Raw genomic sequence first — 24390 nt, 5'->3', positions numbered from 1 at the left:
TTGTAATTGTTCGATTGACATCCAGTGATATCAGCAGGGTAGGATAGAAGTTAAAGTTACATAAATATCACTATTTGGGATAGTATGTTCTGAACGCTATTGCACTGCTAATGCTACTCGGCACTAGATGGCGTTAATCAAGAGAAAGTATAATGTACTAGTATTTTATTTTGATTAAGGGCACAATATTATTCTTTTTTAAAGTCGGGAACGCAAGACAAACGCATTAATTATATTGCCTTTCAAGAGTGGCACCACTCACTGGCCAATCCCTTCACCACCTACTTCGCCCTAGCAACTAGTGTTTGTGACCGAGACAAAAAGAAATTAGCTAATAATTAGGTAACTAACTGAAGTAAATCCCATACACGTTAACCTTGCAGCTTCATAGATTTAATATTGTATCCGACCGTGAGCCCGTGGGAATGAATATGAATAGCATCTAAATAAATGGCATCAGCCCAGTCGAAGATTTACTATTGATTTTTTATTCTGTGAATAATGTGCGTAAAAAAAACAACTGTCATTCAAAGGTTGCTTGGTTGATTTCGTTTCGTTGTGATTTCTGAATTCATTTACCATTTATTTATTTACTTCCCGTATTCTATACTTAATTTATTATGATCTTCATAATTTAACTATGTTTTTACTACATAATATCTTCCATTAAAAAAATACTTCGTAGTGCAATGTTTTAGTGTAATGTGCAATATCTTACTTTGGGATTTTCGGGATAAATCGAATAGTTGTCCGACAAAATGTCTGCGGAATCTGATATGGAATATTCGGATAACGATGGAGATGAGTATGATTACTACGGGGAAAATGATGACTGCGACATGGATACTATTGACAAGAGCAAATCCGATCCAGAATACTTTGAATACTCGTGCCTTAAAGTTGAGGAAGTCGAGAAGTTATTGAATGAATCAATCGAATTACTCAGTAACAGCCTTCAAATTACACCTTCACTTGCCAAGGTAGGTATCCTCACTGTTCATATTTTTTGCATAGTGCCCGAATTACAATTCAAGATCATCTAGTTAATAAAACAAAAATGCTGAAACTCTGGGCTGCCAAATTCATTACCATTCATTTACTGATCCAAAGTAATCCCCACTTTTCATATATGTATTCACTCATTCAATACACTAATCTTCTACTACCTAGGCTGGCTCATATTGAACTTCATTCACTTGTTTTGTAGAACAAGAATATTTTTTTCCTAACCATATTTTTTTATATAATCAGGTGATGCTACACGCTTATGAATGGAATGCTCAAGAGATTATCAAGAAGTACAAAGAGAATGCAAATGAGGTCCTCATATACAGTCACGTGAAGCCTCGGACGCAGGTGGTGCAGGCCAGCTCCAGTCGTACAGTGTGTGCGGTGTGTGCCACCAACCCAGCCCCCAGCCAGTTTAGTGGGCTGGCATGCGGGCACTACTTCTGCAATGACTGCTGGGGCATGCATTTTGAAGTGCAAATCAGTCAAGGTAGTTTAAAATTATTGCATTACTGGTGTTATAATTTTAACATGTTTCATAAAATCATCCTTGACTCTTGTAATGAAAGTTGACAAAGGTCTTCATGGCCTTAAAAAAATATGTAAGACTATGATCAATATAGGGCTGAGTTGGACAGAAGCCAAGGCAGTTATGTCAGGTATGGCACACTCATGTGGCCTTCTGTCTCCAGGGTATCATAGGATAGCAAGAAGAACATAATAAATGTAGGTAGATCTAGATATACATACTTATATACAAATTAAAAGAAATAAATGTTTCCAGGTGTTTCCAATACAATTCAGTGCATGGCTCAAGAGTGTGAGGTGCGGGCTCCGGAAGACTTTGTCCTGTCCCACGTGCCTAATGCAAGACTGCGGGAGCGCTACCAACAGTTCATGTTCAAAGACCATGTGAAGTCGCACCCTGAACTCAGATTTTGCCCTAGTCCAAATTGTCAGGTAAGAAATGAAAGGGACATACTTTTTAGATTTAAGATAACTGGTCCATATCAACAGTTTTGAAAAAATAAGTCTATAAAAATACTTCTTTAGCTACCCATAGCCATGGGATATGTTTTCCAATAGTGAACAAAACAGAGCTGAAGATACCTAGTAGGTGTTTAGATGTAGCCCTGCTCTTATGTAACACATATGAAAATTTACATCATCTTTAATTTTCATGAGTTTTTTGTGATTATAACAATCCTGTGGAATGGTGCAAACAATATGATAATATATCCTTACCTGATCTCAGGTTTGGCTGTGGTCATGGTAGGTTTTTTCTGTGAAAATGCCAATTTAAAAAGTAACTTTCATACCTACTGAATTATACTGTTGAAGTGAATTTTGAAACATAGTCCATTTATTTTAACAAATGTGCGAAAAGATTTGAAAGAACTAACATTACATCCGCAGTGGATATTCCGCGCGTGCACGGGCGAGGGCGCGTGGCGCGTGGACTGCGCGGGCTGCGAGCACCTCACGTGCTTCTCCTGCGGCGCGCCGCACCACGCGCCCACGGACTGCGCCACGATCCGCCGCTGGCTCACCAAGTGTGCCGACGACTCGGAGACTGCCAACTATATTAGCGCTCATACTAAGGTTAGTTTGTGGAATTTAAGTTCTTTTTTAAGCGCTTTCCGATAATGCAAGTGGGTACTGTGTGTATTCGATAAATTGCGCCCGAAATATAAAATAAAATATAACGTCTTATTTATAATATAAAGGGTGTCCCGTAAATAGTGAACCTACGGAAAGTGAGTGTGACCCATAAGGTTAAGCTGAACATCTTTTTATGAAAATTCGCAAAAATGATCATTTTTCAAAAGTCATAGAAAAAGCTTTCCTTTGGTTCACTTTTTTATATATTTACCGGTCACCCTGTATATACAATTTTGAATGGATTTTCTGAATGACAAGTTGCGCTCTTGATCCTATTTACAACAACTTGAATTTAATCACAGGACTGCCCGAAATGTCAGATCTGCATAGAGAAGAATGGCGGCTGCAACCACATGCAGTGCGGCTCGTGTCGCCACGACTTCTGCTGGGTGTGTCTCGGCGACTGGAAGACGCACGGCTCCGAGTATTATGAGTGCAGCCGTTATAAAGAGGACCCCAACTTGTCCAGCGACAGCCAACATGCTCAGGTATTGCTATACAGTAAGCCTACTCGTATGATGGGACACAGGCCGCGTAGCACAGAACTGATTGTCTGTGCTACTCTCGCATACGCTCGGTCTTGCCCGCATTATAAAATTGGCTCTGCCTTGTGCGTCCTGCGTCCATTTTTTAGGGTAGCTGTGGTCAATAACGAATACTTACGTTAATAAGCTAATAGGGCAAATTGTTATCAAAACTATTTAGAACACAGTGTATTTTCTGAATATCATCACAATAACAGTATGTAGTAACAATTTCAGTAGAATATTTTCATCATAATCATACTTCTATTTCCTTGTAGCTTGTGAAATTATCTAAATTGGTGTTTGTTCTCCTTTGTTATGGTAATCAATGCAAATTCATCTTATGCAAGTACTGTATCTGAGTATTTTGAGTACTAATACCTAACAAAAGGTTACGCAAGAAAGCAGATATAGTTTTCAGTAAGTATTCTTTCCTGGCTTCATATCAGTCTTGATGATCAAGACAGAAAAGATTTTTAAAACGATTACTGAGTATAGTACCTACAAGGCAGAAGTTTACTGTATTTTATGTGTAAACTATAATCATTTTAGTTTTATTTTTCTTTCTGACAAAATTCCACCATATTTACATAAATATGTATGTTTTATGTTTGCAGGCTAGAGAAGCGTTGAAGAAATATCTCCACTACTACGAGAGATGGGAGAACCACGCGCGCTCGCTGAAACTGGAGGAGCAAACATTGGCTTGTCTGAAAGGACGTATCAATGAGAAGGTAATTTAATTACACTGAGTTGCAGAAAGGATCTTTAAGTTAATGTCGGCATTAAATGTATTGTTGCCTTGCTTTGACAGTATACGGACAGAAAGAGACAGACATAGATTTAATGTCCACATTAGCTTAAAGTCCCTTTCTGCAACTCGGCATTAGCTATTTTAATAAATGGTCCGACGTTTTTTGCTTAATCGACGTGATGAGTACTAAAAATCCAAAGGCTGAAAAATTTATCTCAATAAAATAGTGTTTAATTATGAAGAAGTAAAGTTTTTGAGATTAATTCTTTGGGGTTGGTAATCCCTTTATCATGGGATGACAGAGGACGAGTAACCTAAACTCATTTTGTATAAAATTTCAATGATAATTGAATGATAATGACGGTCGAATGGCGTAGTGGTTAGTGGTCCTGACTGCTATGCCGAAGGTCCCGGGTTCGATTCCCGGCTGGGGCAGATATTTGTTTAAAGACAGATATTTGTACTCGGGTCTTGGGTGTTGATATTTATATTTAGTATTTATCTATCTATGTATTTGTGTAGATATATCAGCTGTCCGACACCCATAACACAGGTTCTGCCTAGCTTGGGGTCGGATGGCCGTGTGTGAGATGTCCCCACATATTATTATTATTATTATTATTATTAATTATATTTTTAAGGCTAATAAATCATAAGCTGTGAGGAAAGCTATAAATGATAATTATGGCATTTCAGGTGATGGCGGGCGAGGGCACGTGGATCGACTGGCAGTACCTGTGGGACTCGGCGCGGCTGCTGAAGCGCTGCCGCTACACGCTGCAGTACACCTATCCCTTCGCCTACTACATGGACGTGGGGCCACGGAAGGAGCTGTTTGAATACCAACAGGTAATTGTCTGGTGCTACATAGAGTTATAGTTGTTATCTTGTTTAATTTTTAAAAGCATTTGTAATTATGTGTAGGTATTTTACTGATTGCCATTATAGTCTAACCTTTCATGACATAATGGCTCTCTCAAAAAATATAACTGCGCGCGATCTACTAATTTTCACACGACTTCACTGTATAACTAAAATAAATAGTGATGATATTATAACACTACTACTACAAAGGTTTTGGGAACAAATACTTACGTATGTATTCACAATTGTAAGCTCATCTAATTTTTTCTGTTCCTAGGCGCAACTAGAGGCTGAGATCGAGAATTTGTCGTGGAAGGTAGAGCGGGCGGAGACCACGGACCGCGGCGACCTAGAGAATCAAATGGATATAGCGGAGAAAAGACGTACAACTCTACTTAAAGACTTTTTAGAATTTAACACCACTAGTGCTTCGAGTAGTAAAGTTTAACCGAGGTTTATTCGGACTTCCACGTATTGCGATTATGAATTAATAATAATAGATGTAATAATATCTTTATACGTTTTGATTAATGGAAGCTAGATTTTTTTTGTTCTGCCAAAGTGTATTTATTAACGTAACTTTGCAATAAAATAGATCATAGTACCCAATGTGTTTTTTTCTATTGATTCCATATATAGGCAGGTAGAAAACGTTCAAACTATTAGGGGTAGACTGAGCGCACGTACGCAACGTATGCAACCTAACGTAGGAAAGATGGTCAGCACACTTCTCCCACGTATGTTCACGAAGTACGTTGAAGTTTTTGTAATTCGGTGAACATCGGATACTCGTAGAAGAATAGGGAGGGGAGTAGGGGGGTACAGGGAGATCTAATCCATGCGAGTTAATATTATTAGACGGACGTTTAGTTTTCCGTTAGTGTAGGTTTTCGACAGAAGAGCCAGTAAACGTGAATTTGTATGGTACGGAAGAGCCGCCATCTAGCGGTGAGTAGCTGCACTAGTTCAGCGAATGACTATTCACTGTCGGACATATCGTAGCCACGAGGAAACTGAACGGACCCATAATTATTAATATGTATGGCAACACCGTAATGGACTTGGACATGGAAAGTTACTCTGTGAATTTGTGATAAAAAAAAAACAATCAGAGTCATTCAAAATGGCTACCACGAATGACTCCAAGGCGCCTTTGCGCCAAGTAAAAAGAGTACAATTTGGTATATTATCGCCAGATGAAATCGTAAGTAACTTTCGATTATAGTATTTGGTGTACGGGATGCGTGTGTTTATTGATTTGGCCCGATGGATCGCCATTTACCAGTTACATCCCTGTAATGAAATGTGTCGTCACGCAGCTCGCTTGTGTTGATGGGGTTTATGTTATTTACTTAATATACGAAGCTTTCCACACATCCTGCCCCAACACGAGCTCCTGCGTGTTATATTCTATCCGAAGCTAATGTTTGGACTAAAATTTAGTCAAATACGTGAATAAAAGAGAAACAATCCCCACTTATTTTTATTTGCAACCTCTCTAAAATTTATGAACCTGTTGTTGAGTACACATACACAACATAAGCCAAAAATTTAGATTGTTCTAGTTACAACATACTTATTTCTATGCAATATTCCAGCGTCGTATGTCAGTCACAGAAGGGGGCATCCGCTTCCCGGAAACGATGGAAGGTGGACGACCCAAATTCGGGGGTCTCATGGACCCTCGACAAGGGGTGATAGACCGCAGCTCCCGTTGCCAGACCTGTGCGGGGAACATGACAGAATGCCCTGGACATTTTGGACACATTGATTTAGCCAAGCCAGTCTTCCACATTGGCTTCATTACAAAGACCATCAAAGTTCTAAGATGTGTTTGTTTTTACTGCTCAAAGCTACTAGTTAGCCCCGTAAGTATATTGAAGCCTTGCTATTTGTGTTTTTTTTAATTGTGGTAATTTGAGGTCAATTTGTGAACCACAGTCCCCAGGCCACAAGGTCCCATAAGTAAATAAGATAAATGCAAGGAGCTTTGTTGGGAGACAAAGAACCTGTTCCTTATTGTATACATCTGGCACATCATATAACTAATATGGCTGGCTAATCATTTCACCATTGTGATAAACCCTAGTCTTACTCAAATGTATGATACCAAGATGATAAAGAGTCAAGTTTTCCTGATGAAATTGAATTTGTTTTAAATATGGTGGTAGAGTTCTATTGAGGGAAGACAACCATAAACTTCTTTAAACTACAACAGTCTGGCCTGGCTTTGCACATCACATTGATCAGAATAAGAGTTAGTGAAAATTATTGTGTAATATTTGGATTTTACATAGAGATTAGATATTCACCTCTGATTCATTTCATTGAATAAATGACATCACAGACTCGAGGGGTAGATAAGGTTTTTCTGTTATTGTTTTTGTTTGTACACACAATTTAAGAGATAAAGAGTTTACTTTTTCATAGAAACCATAACACCTTTTTCAGACTAATCCAAAAATCAAAGAAGTAGTCATGAAATCAAAAGGACAGCCTCGTAAAAGGTTAACTTATGTCTATGATCTGTGCAAAGGAAAAAATATTTGTGAGGGTGGAGAAGACATGGACATAGGCAAGGAGGGAGAGGAGGGTAAGAAGGGCTCTGGGCACGGAGGTTGTGGGCACTACCAGCCCTCCATCCGGCGCCAGGGTCTGGACCTCACGGCTGAATGGAAACACGTCAATGAAGACTCACAAGAAAAGAAGATAATCATCACAGCTGAACGAGTGTGGGAAATACTTAAACATATCACAGGTGACTAGATCTTTTCAAAAGATGTAAGCGATAATGTATGTATTGTCTCGAACAATGGTTTTGAACAGATAGGAATTGCTTTGAAATGTTTCTATAATTGGTTTGTTATCTTTCAGATGAGGAGTCTTTCATTCTTGGAATGGATCCTAAATTTGCTAGACCAGATTGGATGATAGTGACAGTATTGCCTGTCCCACCATTGTCAGTACGTCCGGCAGTTGTTATGTTTGGGGCTGCTAAAAATCAAGACGATTTGACCCACAAACTTGCTGACATCATCAAATCCAATAATGAATTGCTGAGAAATGAACAGTCTGGAGCCGCCACCCATATATTAGCAGAAAATATAAGAATGCTACAGTTTCATGTTGCAACATTTGTAGATAATGACATGCCTGGAATGCCTAAGTAAGCATTTTCTTATCATAGGTATTACAATAAAATACCAATTTCTTTATGTTTTTGATGAGGGGTACTTACATAATATTTTAATGTTTACAGAGCTATGCAGAAATCAGGAAAACCACTCAAAGCTATCAAAGCACGTTTAAAAGGAAAGGAAGGAAGAATCAGAGGAAACCTTATGGGAAAACGTGTTGACTTCTCGGCGCGAACTGTCATCACCCCAGACCCTAACCTGCGTATTGACCAAGTAGGAGTTCCACGATCCATCGCACAGAACCTGACATTCCCGGAGTTAGTAACACCCTTCAATATAGACAGGATGCAAGAGCTAGTGCGTCGTGGTAACGCTCAGTACCCGGGAGCCAAGTACATCGTCCGTGACAATGGAGAGCGTATCGACTTGCGTTTCCACCCTAAAACATCAGACTTGCATTTGCAATACGGTTACAAAGTCGAGCGACACTTGAGAGACGACGACCTTGTCATCTTCAACCGACAGCCAACTCTACACAAAATGAGTATGATGGGCCACAGAGTAAAGGTTCTGCCGTGGTCTACTTTCCGTATGAACCTAAGTTGTACTTCTCCCTACAACGCTGATTTTGACGGTGACGAAATGAACTTGCACGTTCCGCAATCGATGGAGACTCGTGCTGAAGTCGAAAACATTCACATTACACCGCGTCAAATTATCACACCTCAGGCTAACAAACCCGTCATGGGTATCGTGCAGGACACACTTACTGCGGTACGAAAGATGACCAAACGAGATGTATTTCTTACCAAAGAACAGGTTATGAACCTTTTGATGTTTTTGCCGACATGGGATGGCAAAATTCCTCAGCCTTGCATCTTGAAGCCGCAGCCCCTTTGGACAGGAAAACAGATATTTACGCTGATCATTCCTGGAAACGTCAACATGATTCGAACACATTCCACACATCCAGATGAAGAAGATGATGGTCCATACAAGTGGATATCTCCCGGAGACACCAAAGTAGTAGTGGAACATGGAGAGCTGCTCATGGGTATTCTCTGTAAGAAGTCACTTGGTGCGTCAGCCGGGTCTCTGCTGCATATTTGCATGTTGGAGCTGGGACACGAAACTGCTGGTAGATTCTACGGAAATATTCAAACTGTCATCAACAACTGGCTATTATTGGAGGGTCACTCTATCGGTATTGGAGACACAATTGCCGATCCCCAAACATACCAGGAAATTCAGAGGGCCATTGTGAAGGCCAAGGATGATGTCATAGAGGTCATTCAAAAGGCCCACAACATGGAGTTGGAACCCACCCCCGGTAACACACTGAGGCAGACTTTCGAGAATCAAGTGAATCGTATTCTGAACGACGCTCGTGACAAGACCGGAGGGTCAGCTAAGAAGTCCCTGACTGAGTACAATAACCTCAAGGCTATGGTGGTGTCAGGTTCAAAGGGTTCCAACATTAACATTTCTCAGGTTATTGCTTGTGTAGGCCAGCAGAACGTTGAAGGTAAGAGAATTCCTTTCGGTTTTCGTAAGAGGACCTTGCCCCACTTCATCAAGGACGATTACGGCCCTGAGTCGAGAGGATTCGTCGAGAACTCGTACCTCGCCGGCCTGACGCCGTCAGAGTTCTACTTCCACGCTATGGGAGGACGAGAAGGTCTTATCGATACTGCTGTCAAAACTGCCGAAACTGGTTACATCCAGCGTCGTTTGATCAAGGCTATGGAGTCTGTAATGGTTCACTACGATGGAACCGTGCGTAACTCGGTCGGACAACTCATTCAGTTGAGATACGGCGAGGACGGGCTGGCGGGAGAGACGGTAGAGTTCCAGAACATGCCTACGATCAAGCTGTCCAACAAAGCCTTTGAAAAGAAGTTCAAATTTGACCCGTCAAATGAAAGATATTTGAAGAGAATATTCAATGAAGATATCATCAAGGAGTTAACAGAATCTGGTTATGTGATTGCTGATCTTGAGAGTGAGTGGGAACAGCTCAGCAAGGATCGAGCAGCTCTGAGACAAATCTTCCCGAGTGGTGAATCAAAGGTGGTACTGCCTTGCAACTTCAAGAGGATGATTTGGAATGTACAAAAGATTTTCCACATTAACAAGAGAATGCCCACGGATTTGAGTCCAATTAAGGTTATTCAGGGTGTCAAAGACTTGCTACAAAAATGTATAATCGTAGCTGGTGAGGATCGCTTGTCCAAACAAGCCAACGCGAACGCCACATTGCTGTTCCAGTGCCTCGTCAGATCTACGCTCTGCACCAAATTCGTGTCCGAAGAGTACAGGCTCTCGAGTGAAGCGTTTGCATGGTTGATCGGAGAAATCGAAACGAGATTCCAGCAGGCTCAAGTGAACCCTGGTGAGATGGTAGGCGCGCTGGCCGCCCAGTCGCTCGGAGAGCCCGCCACTCAAATGACACTGAACACTTTCCATTTCGCTGGTGTGTCGTCCAAGAACGTAACCCTCGGTGTGCCGCGTCTGAAGGAAATCATCAACATCTCCAAGAAACCCAAGGCTCCCTCTCTAACAGTGTTCTTGACGGGAGGAGCGGCCCGTGACGCTGAAAAAGCCAAGAATGTGTTGTGTAGACTGGAACACACCACGCTGCGGAAAGTCACCGCAAACACGGCCATCTACTACGACCCTGACCCACAAAACACAGTGATCGCTGAGGATCAAGAGTTCGTCAATGTTTACTATGAAATGCCTGACTTTGACCCGACCAAGATCTCACCATGGCTGCTGCGTATTGAATTGGATCGTAAGAGAATGACAGACAAAAAGTTGACCATGGAACAGATTGCCGAAAAGATTAATGCAGGTTTCGGCGATGACTTGAACTGTATCTTTAACGACGACAACGCTGAGAAACTTGTACTCCGTATCAGGATTATGAACAACGAGGAGAGCAAGTTCCAGGACAATGAAGAAGAGACCGTGGACAAGATGGAGGATGACATGTTCCTGCGGTGTATTGAGGCTAACATGCTGTCAGACATGACGCTACAGGGCATAGAATCCATCGCGAAAGTGTACATGCATTTACCACAGACGGAGGCCAAGAAGCGTATCATTATTACTGAACAGGGAGAGTTCAAGGCTATCGCCGAGTGGCTGCTGGAAACGGACGGTACTTCCCTCATGAAGGTACTTTCTGAGCGTGACGTCGACCCGGTCAGGACATTCAGTAACGACATTTGCGAGATCTTCCAAGTACTGGGTATCGAGGCTGTCCGTAAGTCCGTAGAGAAGGAAATGAACGCTGTGTTGCAGTTCTACGGTCTCTACGTGAACTACCGTCACTTGGCTCTGCTTTGTGACGTCATGACCGCTAAGGGTCACTTGATGGCCATCACCCGTCACGGTATCAACAGGCAGGACACCGGAGCGCTGATGAGATGCTCCTTCGAAGAAACCGTCGATGTGTTGTTGGACGCGGCCAGTCACGCTGAAGTCGACCCTATGAGGGGAGTGTCTGAGAACATTATTATGGGACAACTGCCGCGCATGGGAACAGGTAATAATAATATTCTGAAATATTGTTTATTGATTTACTAAAGTTGTAAAGTCTTGAATGAATCACACTAATATCCCATGTCATTTCCAGGTTGTTTCGATTTGCTTCTCGACGCGGAGAAGTGTAAGCACGGTATGGAGATGGGTGGTCTGGGCGTCGGCATGGGCGTCGCTGGCGGCATGTACTTCGGAGTAGGCACCCCGTCCATGACGCCGCTCATGACGCCGTGGTCTACGCAGAACACGCCCGGATACGGCAGCAGCGTATGGTCGCCTGGTCAAGGTAATTTTACATTGATGTTTTACTATTGCATCATTTATGTTTTATATCTTGCAGTTCTGTGATGTGTACCTACATAATTATAAATTAAGGGGATCCCTAAAGCTAAAATGCTAAAGTCGGCTTGATATACTTGATTAGATTGGAAAAACGGTGGCTTCTATCACATTGATAAAAATATATTTTGTAGCAGAGGGTATACTGAACATGTTAGTTGCTTATAAATTGGTGCAGGATTATAATAAGTATGTTAAAAAAAATTGCAAACACACCATGTCTTTTGCCATTTTTTGACTTATTATGAAAAAACCCTCGAAATCAGAGGGCCCATTTTCATGGAATCTTATATGTATGTGTAGGTAATTAAATTCTTAACAAAGTTACCTTAAAGAGTTGGATTTAATGGACCAGAAGTCAACTTTTTTTGCAAAAAACTAATAAATTCCGGTTTAAAAATGATGACACCGTGACAGATTTCAGATTTCTTCAGTCGTCGCCCTGGTGGCGTCCTGTTAGGAGCGATACCCACGCCATTTTATTTTTTATCAAATATTTCACAAAAACTGATTAAATCAACAAATTATGACTACAAGTATTATAATACATATGCATTTGCTATGGAAAGTTAATTTTCTAATCATTTTAGATGCAGAAAAGCCGAAAATTCTTAGAAAACATTTCGCCTTTTCGATTTGTTTACATTTTTTACTATAGAGTTACAGATGCATAGATAAAGGTAAACATTGCACATAATGACACTTATTAGATTCTCCGAATAAGAACTATACGGTCAATGCAGTATGCCAAAGCGCGAGCCTGTTTATATTCTGAGGGGTAATTTATTTTATTTTAACGGTTGTGTATGGTAGGTAAGCTACACAATATACAGGGTGTTGAAAAGTAAGTTCATAATTTGTTTTATTTGAAACCAAAAACCGTAGTTAATTAAAAATATATATATTTTAAGATGTGGTAGTCTGTACACTACAGGTTGTTAAAAATAAGTAAGTATTTTTAAAAATTGAAGATCTAAAATTTACATAATTTCTTAAATCTATTTAACAAGCTTTGCAAAAAAGCGGTTATGTGCGACTGTATCTCGCCATGAAAAAAATGAAATGTTTACTGTAGCTATGAATTTTATGCGTTACAAGTGGAATAAAATACCGCATAATATTATGTACAACTATGTAAGAGCCTAGTTTTAAAAAAAAAACTCATAAGAAAATATTAATTACACAGGTTTTTTAACCCCTGAAGGAAATAGAGGGGTGTTATAAGTTTAAAGTAAGGGCTGAATTTTTTTTTTAAATTAGGGTGATAGGTAATGTATATTTTTAATGATTTTTTCAAATAGATAAATGTTATACCATTTTTAAATTGCCATAAAATTACCTATAGTTACTCGTATAGTTATAGAAAAGGGCAGGGCTACCAGTGCCCATTCGTCACTGCAACCTAAAAGATCTATAAATTATGACTCCCCATGCCGAGTCTCACTCTACAGGCCCAGGTCTTTTATAAACCTGATATTACCTATACAGGATGTTGCAAAAAGGGTATACTGTGCCGAAAGGGTTTGACTCAGGGGATATTCTGAACAACTTTTGTTCTCCAAGTTTTGGAAATTCTCGAAAAATAAATTCGGTCTCTATAGTAAAAAGTCACGTGATCGAATAAGTTTCTATGTAAAAGGTTTTGTTACGTGAATTTTCAAAATTTTAGAAGAAAAGTGGATCAGAATTTCACCTAAATCCACTTTTGGCTAAGCTTTATACCCTTTTTCAATACCTTGTATAAAATATCGTCAGCGTCACCTTAGATCGTAATCATCGTAACTCCTCGTGACCAAATTTTAGAGGAGACAAAAATACTGTTTTATTTGTAGTTCTAGTTGGCATACTACCCACCTAAAGTTTTTTTAACTAGCCTAAAAATGATTTGTTTAGACAGTCTATCTTCCTGTTCAACCGCAGCCTGAGTGCCAGTGACTCAATGACTGAAAGGAGGCCATTAGTGCTCCTAAATAAATAAAGCAGGCCTGTAGATTATCTTTCAGTGTACCGACACATCTGATTGCTGTAAGAGCCTGATAAGCTCTTCGAACGAGTCGTACCTCTGTGATGGTACGGTTTCGACCTTTCGGACAGTCAGTTTGGCATCCGAAATGCGGATTCGAATAGTGGGTTCGAATACTTTGCGTTCGTTCACTGTCGGAGCAGGATAAGAACCACGGGCGAGTTGTTGCGCTGGCTGTTTGCTTAAAAATAGTAACCGCGTTCAACTCTATCCCCTAGAGGGCGAACCTTTAGGGCGGCTCTTGTATACCATCACTTGTCTTCTTATCTGCAGAAAATTGACAGATGTCATACGTGTCTAACAAGTACATTAAGGATGCGAAAAGAGAGGGTTTGTTTTCACTGAAGAAGTTCAGTTGCGGAGTTCCACAGCGGTAGGTCTTGGACCCCTCTGCTGTGGAACTTGGCATACAACGCGGTCCTGCAAATCAAGCTCGCAAACGGCGTTAGCACAGTGCATTTTTCTAATGTCACACAGGTCGTGAGGTAGGCTGAGAGCCTCCTTCGGGGATGACATCCCAATGATTCATTACGAAAAAATTGCTGCAGCTGTGCTCGCCATGCAGTGCATGGGCTACTTCCGAATCTGGGGGGCTGTTGCAAAGGAGTCCGTTGCCTCTATACGGTACGGGTTCCGTGCGATCTATGATCCTTCCGGGAGCACCTGTCTTGTCAAGTCGAAGAGAATGGCTCGTATTCGACGCAACCTGCAGTACTGGTGGGATTGGTTGGAGGACAGGACAGCAGGAAGCTGCAGCAGCCGTCATGCTGTGATTCGACGCATAGATGCAAAAAAAAGTTGAAAGTAACTTCATGTTAATAAAATATTAGATCTTAATTTAACAACATAACATTGCAAAAAAAAATTAACATTGTTGAGTATGTTATTGTAATTTACTAAAGTAGTAATAAAAACAAAGGCTTATTGCATAGTTTTCGTTCACGTTCGCCTACATCGCACGTTGTATATGAGAATAAAGGGTATAATTACTAAGTTTTCTTGTTTAAAAATCACGGTTTGGGGTTTAGAGGAAAACAAATGGTAAAATGCGGAATACTGTTTTTTTTTTTCGAATAAAGAGGAAAACATGTGAATTCAAAAAACGTTTCTATTGACACCAAAGAGTACTTTTCGCCGAGAAAAGTGGAGTTACAATGTTTGCGATCTAAAGTGATGATAGAACTAGAACTTATTTTTCAGTTCACCTGCTGTTGAGTGAAATCGTAATTAGGTAAATGACTCCTTGACATGAAAATAACTTTTTTTTTATAATCGTTATAACAAAACCGTTTTTTTTAATACAGCAATATTTGTAGGTGTACTTACAGTGAGCAAAAAAGCCCAGCAAGGTGTAAATTTTTTGGTTTTTAAGAAACAAAAATATTATTTCTATCATATCCCAAATACACATAAGTACTTAAAAAAAAAAATACACACTCTCGCCTTGTACTAATGTACTCCCTTGCGGGGGTACTTACATGTTATTATTTTTCTGGTGACCTCCCCATATCCCTTTGCCAGCTACGTAACCTTTTGTGACACCCTGTATATGCAGAGTTCTGCAAACTACTGTTCTGCTTTTGAAACACCAAAAAAAAACAGGTCGTCTAACTAAAAGGTCACGTGACCAAAAAAAAATTATATGAAGAAGCGTTTTTTTCATGAATATAAAAAATTACGTAGGATAAAAGTTTTTCAGAGTGACGCCTGAGTAACGCCCTTTCGGCTAACTATACTTTTTTTATTACACGGGGGCAGAGTTTAATACAACACCCTGAACTATTAAACTCTGATAATATTTTCGCGATTTTTTTACATTCTGATTTCATTTCCTGGCTTAGAAATAACATCAATAACATGCTGCACACGTAGGTTTCGGCATAGTATTAAACCCTTTTTGCAACAACCTGTATAAATATCGGCACGGGTACGACTTTATATATAATTAATTATTAAATATTAAAAATACTTTCAAATAAAAATAAATATTTTCGTATCACAAAACAATATTACTTACTTAGTATATTTTTAACAAAGTGCCATGTCTTCACTTTTATGTTTTCGAGTACTATGTTAAAATTTCATGTCATTGTCCGTAGAACGCCCCGCATACCTCAACCCCCCCTCACTAGATTTGACAGATTCTGATTTTCTTCCAGCTTTAGTGACAGCCTTAATAACAACATTCACTTTTTGTTTCAGTTGGAAGCAGCATGACGCCTGGTGGACCATCATTCTCGCCGTCCGGAGCGTCAGATGCGTCTGGTCTATCGCCTGCCTACAGCAGCGCGTGGTCCCCGCAGCCTGGCTCCCCGGGCTCCCCGGGGCCCCCGCTGTCCCCCTACGCGTCCCCCGCCGGGGCTTCCCCCTCCTACTCCCCTACCAGCCCCGTGTACGCCCCCGCCTCTCCCAGCCTCACCCCTGCGTCCCCACATTACTCCCCCACGAGTCCAAACTACTCGCCAACATCGCCCAATTATTCACCGACGTCGCCCATCTATTCGCCAACGTCGCCTAGCTACTCCCCGACTTCGCCCGGGTATTCACCGACGTCGCCGTCGTACTCGCCGACGTCTCCCAGCTACTCCCCGACTTCGCCCAGTTACTCTCCGACTAGCCCGGCCTATTCGCCAACATCGCCGAGTTACTCGCCAACATCTCCGAGCTACTCGCCTACGAGTCCGTCGTACTCTCCGACCAGCCCTTCGTACTCGCCTACTAGTCCGGCATACTCTCCGACATCGCCAGGCTATTCGCCGTCCTCGCCTAGTTACTCCCCGACTAGCCCGGTATACAGCCCGGCGTCGCACAGCTACTCCCCGTCCTCGCCTAACTACACGCCGACATCGCCGGTGTACTCCCCGACGAGTCCCTCTTACTCTCCGACATCGCCATCCTACTCCCCGGCGTCGCCAAGATACTCCCCGTCGTCGACCAAGTATTCACCGACGTCTCCCAACTATTCCCCCACTTCGCCTTCAGTATCCGGCGGCAGTCCCAACTACTCACCCACAAGTCCTCAGTACTCGCCCACCGGGTCGCAGTACTCGCCTACTAGCCCGGCCTACTCGCCGTCGTCCCCGCAACACCCGGAGAGCACGCGCTACTCCCCATCCTCGCCTAACTACTCTCCATCTTCACCTAACTACTCCCCGTCGTCGCCAGGTTATTCCCCGACTTCGTCCAAGTATTCCCCCACCCTGCCGACCTACACCCCCACTTCGCCCAACTACTCCCCGTCCTCCCCTGCCTACTCCCCTCAGTCGTCCTCTGGGCCGACTACCTACTCTCCCACTTCACCCACTTACTCCCCAACGTCGCCGTCTTGTGACGAAAGTGATGATTAGATGCTTAATATTTATGAGCTATATTCCTTTTCTTTTATTGTATTACACATTAAGCGTTACGTTACATTGGATAAGATACAAAGAGTACTTCTGTACTGGACAACAGACGGAACGATGATAATGTATGAGACTGGAGTTCTTGTTTTTGAATTTATTTTTACTTGATTTAAATATAGATTATAACTTGGATCTAGGTTAAGAATTAAATACTTACTTATTTGCAAATGATGTATGTAAATAAATAAATGTTTTGAAAATAAACTCATTTGTTTCTATTTATTCACTCTTATCGTTGATAGGTGATAATTAAAACAAGATATATCTTAATCAATTCGATTTTATTATAACATTGGTTGTAAAACGATTGGCTATAATAAATTGTATTCAAACTATAAACTTACTGAGCATTACAGACCAAATTCTTTGCGCTTCTAATAATTATTATAAACTTAGGCAATATTATTTTGTGGGCGTACCTAAGTACATCGATTTATATTCTACTTAAATTTAATTGAGATTTAATTCACTTACAAAGTGATTTTATTATAAGTGAACGTATGATCATTCATCAAAATGCTCTTTCCCATCTTTGGGTTATAAAATGACTCCACAATATACATAAATCACTTCATAGAAATAATCAGTTGGAAGAATTTGGCTCAAGGGTTTATCTTATTTTACAGTATACATGATACATTACTAATAAGAGGAAGATACATTAAAATCAATTTATCTAAATAAGCCATAAATATAGGTAGGTACCCTATGTCAAAGTGTTACTACTAAATACAAACTTAGGTCTTACATCAATTAATTATTATCTATTGTGCTTTACGTACTAAACCTCGAACACAGCCATTTTATTTTCTATAAGTACAGTACACAATACTTTAATAATTGTAATTACACAATACTTTAATAATTGTAATTTTATCGCCCAACGTTTGTATTTTATTCTATGTTATGTGCTTTATTAATATAACAACTAATATAACTTGATGCATAGCTCAGGTATAGTATAGGAAGAAGGTATAATAGTTATGTACGTATAAAACTTAAAATTATTGATAAAATACTATCGATGCAAAACATATAAAGTATGTGGTTTTAAGATTGAGGAAATTTGCTAAAAAATTAATGGAAGAAATGGAAGCCAATATGATTTTTTTGTGTGGGGATTTGATTGATCAATATTGTTAAAATTAGTTGCCTGCATATTAATCTTACTTTCCGCGATATATTTCAATGATACGATCCTGGTCTACATACTCGAATATATGAGGAGCATCCATCAGGATCCCGACCGTCCCAGCAGTGGTGACTATAAAGAAGATATATAATTGCAGTCTGTCTATTACCATGGCCACGTATTTCCAGTCCTCGCGAGTCTGAAAATATATAGAATAACGTTAAAAATGGGGTCAAGAAGATCGAGTAGGAAGCATTCGATTATAACTAGGTACTTCGATACCTATTGTCCGTACCTGAATGTATAAATCTTCGTTGCGCAAATGTTCAGCGATAAACTCGACGGCTTCAGTAGCCTTGGCCGCCTCGGGGGACAGCAACAAGGAGTCCGAGCTCTCGGACTCGCGGCGCTCTCCGCCCAGCCCCAGCCCGCCCAGCGCGCCCAGCCCGCCCAATGCTCCCACCTCGCCCCCGCCGCCCGCACCAGCCCGGTTGATCTTGCAATTCGGGTGATGGAGATCCGACAGCTCCATCGCCTCCATTTTGCTTTGAGCGCCAATCGCACTGCAAGGTAAAGATTCGAGCTCATTCGAGAATTTAATTTCGAAGTTAGCAGTCAATATCTGTAATTACCTGATGTGTTTTGGCAGGTCGTGCGTGGCGGCGGTGTGCGGCGGCGCGCCCATGCCCGGCATCTCCATCATCCAGCGCAGGCGCGTCTTGCGAGGCCGCCGCATCAGCAGGGCCGCGGGCAGGTAGTGCAGGAACACGCTGCGGATCCACAGCGGCATCCTGGGCAACGAACACGTCCGTGAGTACAGTTATAAACTACCCACTTAGGTCTAGGAAACTAGACTTAAGGAATTAATGAACAAAAAAGTCAGTTCGGCTAAATTAGGTTAGGTATCATTAAATACCTGTGCGTCCGAGGGCCTCTGAAGTTCCAGTTGATGATGATAACGGTGACGAGGATACTGACGGTGTTCATGATGAAGGTGAACAGCAGGTACTTGGCTATGAGCGGCAGCACCAGCGACGTGGGCGGCAGAATCTTCGACACCAGCAGCAGAAACACAACCAGTGACAGCAGGATACTGATGCCGAGGGTCACCTGTCAAGAAACCATCCAGGTAGTTAGTATAAGTTGGTATATAACATCTGCTAAACTTACTGCAATATCGGATCTTGTCTTTACCTTTTCTCCAGCTTCAGCAGGCAGATAGAACACCAAAACGCAGAGGAACGAAATAAGAACTGTAGGCAGGATCAAGTTGACAGTGTAGAACAGTGTCTTCCTTCGAATGATTATGTAAAATGTGATGTCTGTCTCTGTAGGATGGTTTCCTTCATAAATGTTGAGATACGCCGGTACTTCGATGATGTCCCAGGTTCCCGACTTCCAGTAGTCTGACAGGTCCACAAAGTTCTTGTTATTGTAAAGGGCCAGAGATACTTGGTCGCCGTTGAAGGTCCAAGATCCGAATTTCATGATGCAGGTTTGCTGATCGAATGGGAAGTATGTGACGTCAATGGTGCAAGAACTCTGAAAATATTAAATTCACTGTTAGATACCTACACACCATTGATTTGCATAAAAATATACTAAGTATTTTGGTAGTAAATAGTCATATCATACCTGATAAATAGCTGGCGGAACCCACAGCACTTCTCCATTGGGATAAATCAGAACGTTGGATTTGTACCGCACTTCATAGTTTCCGTCGGCGCTGAAACAGAAAATGGTCAACATATAATTCAATAATCACTAAATATTATAACCAAGATAAATTTAGAGTGAATTAGAGTTCGATTTAACTTACTTGTTGAAAAGTACGATGTCAGGCTTCCACACCTTGTCGGGCGGTAGTCGAAGGACGCCGATGCCGCCGTAGTCAGCCTCGTCCCACATGAGCTGGTAGTCCATCCAGACCAGCCGAAGCCATACGTTGGATTTCATGATTTGGTTCTTTTCGTTCTGAGAAAGTAAGTTGTTATGTTTTGTCAGAGTCCTTAGGGAAATCTCGAGAAACGTAAGTAGTTAGTTTAATAAGTTTGCAGAAATGTGATTGGATCCTTAGAATCCTCTTTAATTTCTGTGCATGAAACTTACAACATTAATGAGCTGGACGAAGGCGAGTCCGAAGCGGACGTCGACCTTCTGTGTCATGTTCTGGACGGGTCTGATGAGCTTGTTGTAGCCTCGGAACAGGTCTCGCACCAGCCGCTCCTCGTCCTCCGAACACCATCCTGGAAGTCAGACCCCTCACTAAATAGCTGCAATCGAGTAAGAATGTCGTGATGCAGCGCGGATGTCTTCACCGCTCGTCACGGCTCGCTCCAATAGTTAGCTAATTGGCTTTGATAAGAAGGGAAGGCCTGAATAACTCCGAACTTAACTAACCTAATTCGAGAAAAAGATTATCGGAAGCCCGTTATGTAAATGCCTGTATATAGTCGTTACATATTTCAGCACAAAAAGTATGTTATCTTCCTATAGGTAGGTACGTAGGGACATACGTAACGGTTCATGTTAAATTTCAAGCGAGCGAGGCGTTGGAACGCGGATGCTGTAAAAGCCGAAATACGCGCAAAGGTGAGATAACGAAACGTGATTTGGTGTGTTTATCGTACGTGAAACATACATTGACTTAAATGCAAAGTAAATTAAATGCTACGGTATTTCTGGTAGGCATAACTTTGCTGCATTTGCATCTGCCACCTTTACGTTAACATCACTACTTTAATAATAATAATGACTAATTTAAGTTAAATAGCTAGCTTCCCAGGTGTCCTAAATAGCTACCTACATAGGCACTTATTTCTATCGTAACAGTTTTATAACTATAAGTACATAATAGTGATTTTATAGCGCAAATTTAGTGATCGCATTCCGGGAGGCGAGGATGCTGCAGCGCGCCGGCAAATCAATAAAGAGAGATTCATGAGACGAACTCACTACAGATGTAGGTAGCTGTGTTGTATAGCTACACGCGCCAGAGCGACATCGCGACCCCAATCAACATAAACATCACTTTAAATCACAGACCTATCTATGATTGTCACTAATTTATAGAGCATTAATTAAACAATCGAGCTAGCGGCCTATTATCATATTTATCATCGCAATTGTGATAGCATATCATTAACAGCTCGGTTCGCGGTCTATGGTGATTAGCGAGCAAGATATTCGCGTTAAGTTTCATTGATTATTTTCGCAATTTAAGATGCACTGAAGATGTTGTATTCATGTGTTGTCATGTCGCATATTTATCCGTTTTAACGGCAGTTTTGGTTACGAAATTAAGTTACGTATGATTAAGCGTGTTTGAGGAAGTTTGGGTGTAATGTTATTGTAAAGTATGGTTGGTGGGTACCTGAGTAGAGTGTGGCGAGCAGAGCGGCTGCGAGCAGGCAGCCTCGCGACGCGGCCGCCATGTCGGCGCTGACTGCCGCGCGCCGCCCGGCCGCGCCCGACCTCGCGCCGCCCGCCCAGCGCCGCCCGCCCGCCTCAACGCTTCTACATCACCAGTAAATGCCTCCTTTAGTTTCGTTTGAACACGTCTGCGACCATTATCGTCTATGAGAGATGAGTGTTGCTCGTCACATCAAGTTCTTGACGTCTGCAATAAGTCTGTAATACAGTCCGTTTCTTTCAGTTTTTATAACTATTGGTAGCTTTTATTAGTTATTTATTTCGAATATGAATCTGAATAATTATTAAAAGTCTCGCACAAAATTTTACATAATGCGTGGGATTGGGATCATTAATATGGAATTTCCCTGCTATTGTTTATAGAAGATTTAAATCTCCTTAAAATGAATTGGATTATAAATTTGAATAAACGAACAATAAAATTAATTAGATAATGTAACCGACGTATATATTGTGACAACAGTTATATATATGTATTTTCCATCAACCTTTTTTAGGAATTTAGATACTACCTACTCTAACCCCAATTACCCACATATCGCGATTGTTATCGTTATGCTAAAGCAAGTAGGCAGCATAGAGGCGAGCTTTTAATTACGCTGTAACTTATTAATAACAAATAAAGAGTATCCTCTATGTAACAGCGCCAGGTGATACTCTATAATTTTAGATTACTACGAACTATGGTTAAATTGCCATGGTATATTATGTTATGCGGATTATATGTATAACTTTGAGTAGACGACTGGATTGGGTGGTTAGCGACTCTCACTAGACAGTTAGAGATGGCCAATCCGTATGCAGATATTGGGATAAAATAAAGATATTTGTACTCAGGTCTTATGTATATTTTGAAACACTTGTGTTGTATAATATCTTCATCCCGCCTGCAAAGCATGGAGATTTCGGCAATACTTCAGTCTTGGAGGAGGCTCATGTCCTGAAGTGTTTTATTACGGGCTGTGCATTGGTTGTCCAGCGTCTGACTCTGATTATGTCCCGGCTCTGAGGTTGTCCCGGAAACTTAGTTTTTGATAATATTTCACCTGCTTTATAAACATGGCCTAAATATTTTCCCAGTATATTATTAAGCCTAAGAACACATCTTACGGTATCAGTTTACCGGAGGCGATCTTTTATACCACTAAATGAAAGTCTAACTTCCTATCCTTTTAGCAACGTTACTGGCTCATAATACTTACCTACTTAAGCTTGGTGCTTATCCACTATCTGACTTTCAAATGTTCTTTACTGTTAAATACCCGGGGCGAAGCGCTAGGATAAATTATCAGCCTGGATTGGGGGCATTGAACCTGCAGCAGGGTATTCCTCTACATCTTTGTTGTAGCTGTATTCTTGTATTATGTAGATATACCAATTACGAATTATGTGTTGACTGTACTGTGATGTGAGTATACCTAGTAATATGTTAATCTATACTAGGTACGCTATGTTCATCTAATTAATGCATTTTTGACGTTCGCTTATGTCTGGTAAGTAAAGTTGGTTTCTTTTGAAGTCATCAAATATCTATGGGATTTCGAATGACAAAAACGCATTAAAATCTAGCTAGTTAATTGCTATATTAACTAAAAAATCATCCTATGTATTACCTACTATAATATTATGTCTCTCCAGTACTTACGTATTAACTAACTAGATTGGAGTTCTTGAAGTAGCAAACCACAGGGTTTAGTGTGGGGGTGTCCATGAGCGACCTTTTTGTATCCAATCACAACCGGATACTTTCCATCTATGTTATGTGCCCTCACTCAATGTCCGTTGTTTGTTTGGTTGAAAAGTACTAACTTACCTAATAAGATCGATGAGAAATATTAGACTAACCATTTGCAACTTTAGACTAAATAATAATGATAACAGTTAATTTATTTATTTTAAAGAAAAGGTTTTTTTACATGCAATTTTAATACCTAGGTAAACTAAATATATTTAGGTAAGTTCATATTTCATGAATATTTGCTTAAATATTTATGAAATTCATCCCTGAAACCAAAAAAATGCGGGATGTGTGTGTATGTGTCACAAAAGCTATATTTCAAAAATTGGTTGAGGTGACCAAAACCTGCAAGATTAATTTGGTTTTGGGGATTTTAACTGCGACCTATCCTATATTTTTTTTGTTCTATCATTGGTAGCGATTCTGAATTCATATATTTTAGATTTAGCGATATCAAAACGTAAAAATCGTTGTCCTAAGCTACGATTTGGTCTTTTTTTCTATTTATGCAGCCTGTATAGTGTCCCACTGCTGGGCAAAGGCCTCCTTGTGAACCGACCATTCTAAACTGCGTAGGTAAATCACATTTTCCGCATTTCCGTAATTCAGAATTTTAGTGGAATAATAATTGTGTTTTATCTTTTCTTTATCTCTCACTGTTGCATTTATGTACCTACGTTGAATCTAATCCGGTGCTATAGTGACCACAACTCCAACGTAACAAAATAACAGGACAACCTTGTAATGTAAACTACAAAATCCCCTAATCGGTTATGCAACCCGAAATTAACATTTACGAATAATATGATCGGATGTGTCTTTGTTAC

General features: G+C 40.7%; 3 protein-coding genes across 4 annotated transcripts; 2 read left to right on the top strand and 1 right to left on the bottom strand.

Annotated features, from left to right (window-relative positions):
* Positions 1 to 519: 519 nt before the first annotated feature.
* LOC105389152 (potential E3 ubiquitin-protein ligase ariadne-2) lies at positions 520 to 5416 on the top strand. The gene is made up of 8 exons (XM_011560227.3): positions 520 to 980; positions 1252 to 1498; positions 1793 to 1968; positions 2425 to 2610; positions 2973 to 3158; positions 3812 to 3928; positions 4645 to 4797; positions 5090 to 5416. Exons 1-8 carry the CDS (start codon positions 759 to 761, stop codon positions 5258 to 5260), a joined length of 1458 nt encoding a protein of 485 aa, XP_011558529.3. The 5' UTR covers positions 520 to 758; the 3' UTR covers positions 5261 to 5416.
* A 475-nt stretch (positions 5417 to 5891) lies between these two features.
* LOC105389151 (DNA-directed RNA polymerase II subunit RPB1) lies at positions 5892 to 17465 on the top strand. Its single transcript, XM_011560226.3, has 7 exons — positions 5892 to 6016; positions 6411 to 6680; positions 7264 to 7570; positions 7687 to 7978; positions 8072 to 11499; positions 11590 to 11781; positions 16060 to 17465. The coding sequence occupies exons 1-7, from the start codon at positions 5936 to 5938 to the stop codon at positions 17202 to 17204; spliced, it is 5715 nt and encodes a 1904-aa protein (XP_011558528.3). The 5' UTR covers positions 5892 to 5935; the 3' UTR covers positions 17205 to 17465.
* Positions 17466 to 18393: 928 nt separating this feature from the next.
* On the bottom strand, positions 18394 to 21886 carry LOC105389148 (acetylcholine receptor subunit beta-like 1). Of its 2 annotated transcripts, none has more exons than XM_048633295.1 (9): positions 21767 to 21886; positions 20503 to 20639; positions 20213 to 20367; positions 20029 to 20119; positions 19588 to 19935; positions 19310 to 19503; positions 19026 to 19184; positions 18689 to 18956; positions 18394 to 18592 (listed from the first exon to the last, which is right to left on the bottom strand). In XM_048633295.1, the coding sequence occupies exons 1-9, from the start codon at positions 21825 to 21827 to the stop codon at positions 18428 to 18430; spliced, it is 1578 nt and encodes a 525-aa protein (XP_048489252.1). In that variant the 5' UTR covers positions 21828 to 21886; the 3' UTR covers positions 18394 to 18427. The 2 variants fall into 2 exon arrangements, with proteins under 2 accessions (XP_048489252.1, XP_048489253.1); XM_048633296.1 differs by lacking the exon at positions 21767 to 21886 and adding an exon at positions 21349 to 21717.
* Between the last annotated feature and the right edge of the window lie 2504 nt (positions 21887 to 24390).

This window comes from Plutella xylostella, chromosome 5 (assembly GCF_932276165.1).
Source record: "Plutella xylostella chromosome 5, ilPluXylo3.1, whole genome shotgun sequence".
NCBI classification, from domain to species: domain Eukaryota; kingdom Metazoa; phylum Arthropoda; class Insecta; order Lepidoptera; family Plutellidae; genus Plutella; species Plutella xylostella.
This window is presented reverse-complemented; position numbering and strand designations above follow the sequence as displayed.

Coding starts and splice junctions, on each gene's coding strand:
- LOC105389152 (XM_011560227.3), top strand. CDS start 759: ATGTCTGCGGAATCTGATATGGAATATTCGGATAACGATGGAGATGAG. Junction 981..1,251: donor TTACACCTTCACTTGCCAAG/GTAGGTATCCTC, acceptor TTATATAATCAG/GTGATGCTACACGCTTATGA. Junction 1,499..1,792: donor TGAAGTGCAAATCAGTCAAG/GTAGTTTAAAAT, acceptor AAATGTTTCCAG/GTGTTTCCAATACAATTCAG.
- LOC105389151 (XM_011560226.3), top strand. CDS start 5,936: ATGGCTACCACGAATGACTCCAAGGCGCCTTTGCGCCAAGTAAAAAGA. Junction 7,979..8,071: donor GACATGCCTGGAATGCCTAA/GTAAGCATTTTC, acceptor TAATGTTTACAG/AGCTATGCAGAAATCAGGAA. Junction 11,782..16,059: donor CGTATGGTCGCCTGGTCAAG/GTAATTTTACAT, acceptor TTTTTGTTTCAG/TTGGAAGCAGCATGACGCCT.
- LOC105389148 (XM_048633295.1), bottom strand. CDS start 21,827: ATGGCGGCCGCGTCGCGAGGCTGCCTGCTCGCAGCCGCTCTGCTCGCC. Junction 20,368..20,502: donor TCGTCCAGCTCATTAATGTT/GTAAGTTTCATG, acceptor TTACTTTCTCAG/AACGAAAAGAACCAAATCAT. Junction 20,120..20,212: donor GACATCGTACTTTTCAACAA/GTAAGTTAAATC, acceptor TTTCTGTTTCAG/CGCCGACGGAAACTATGAAG.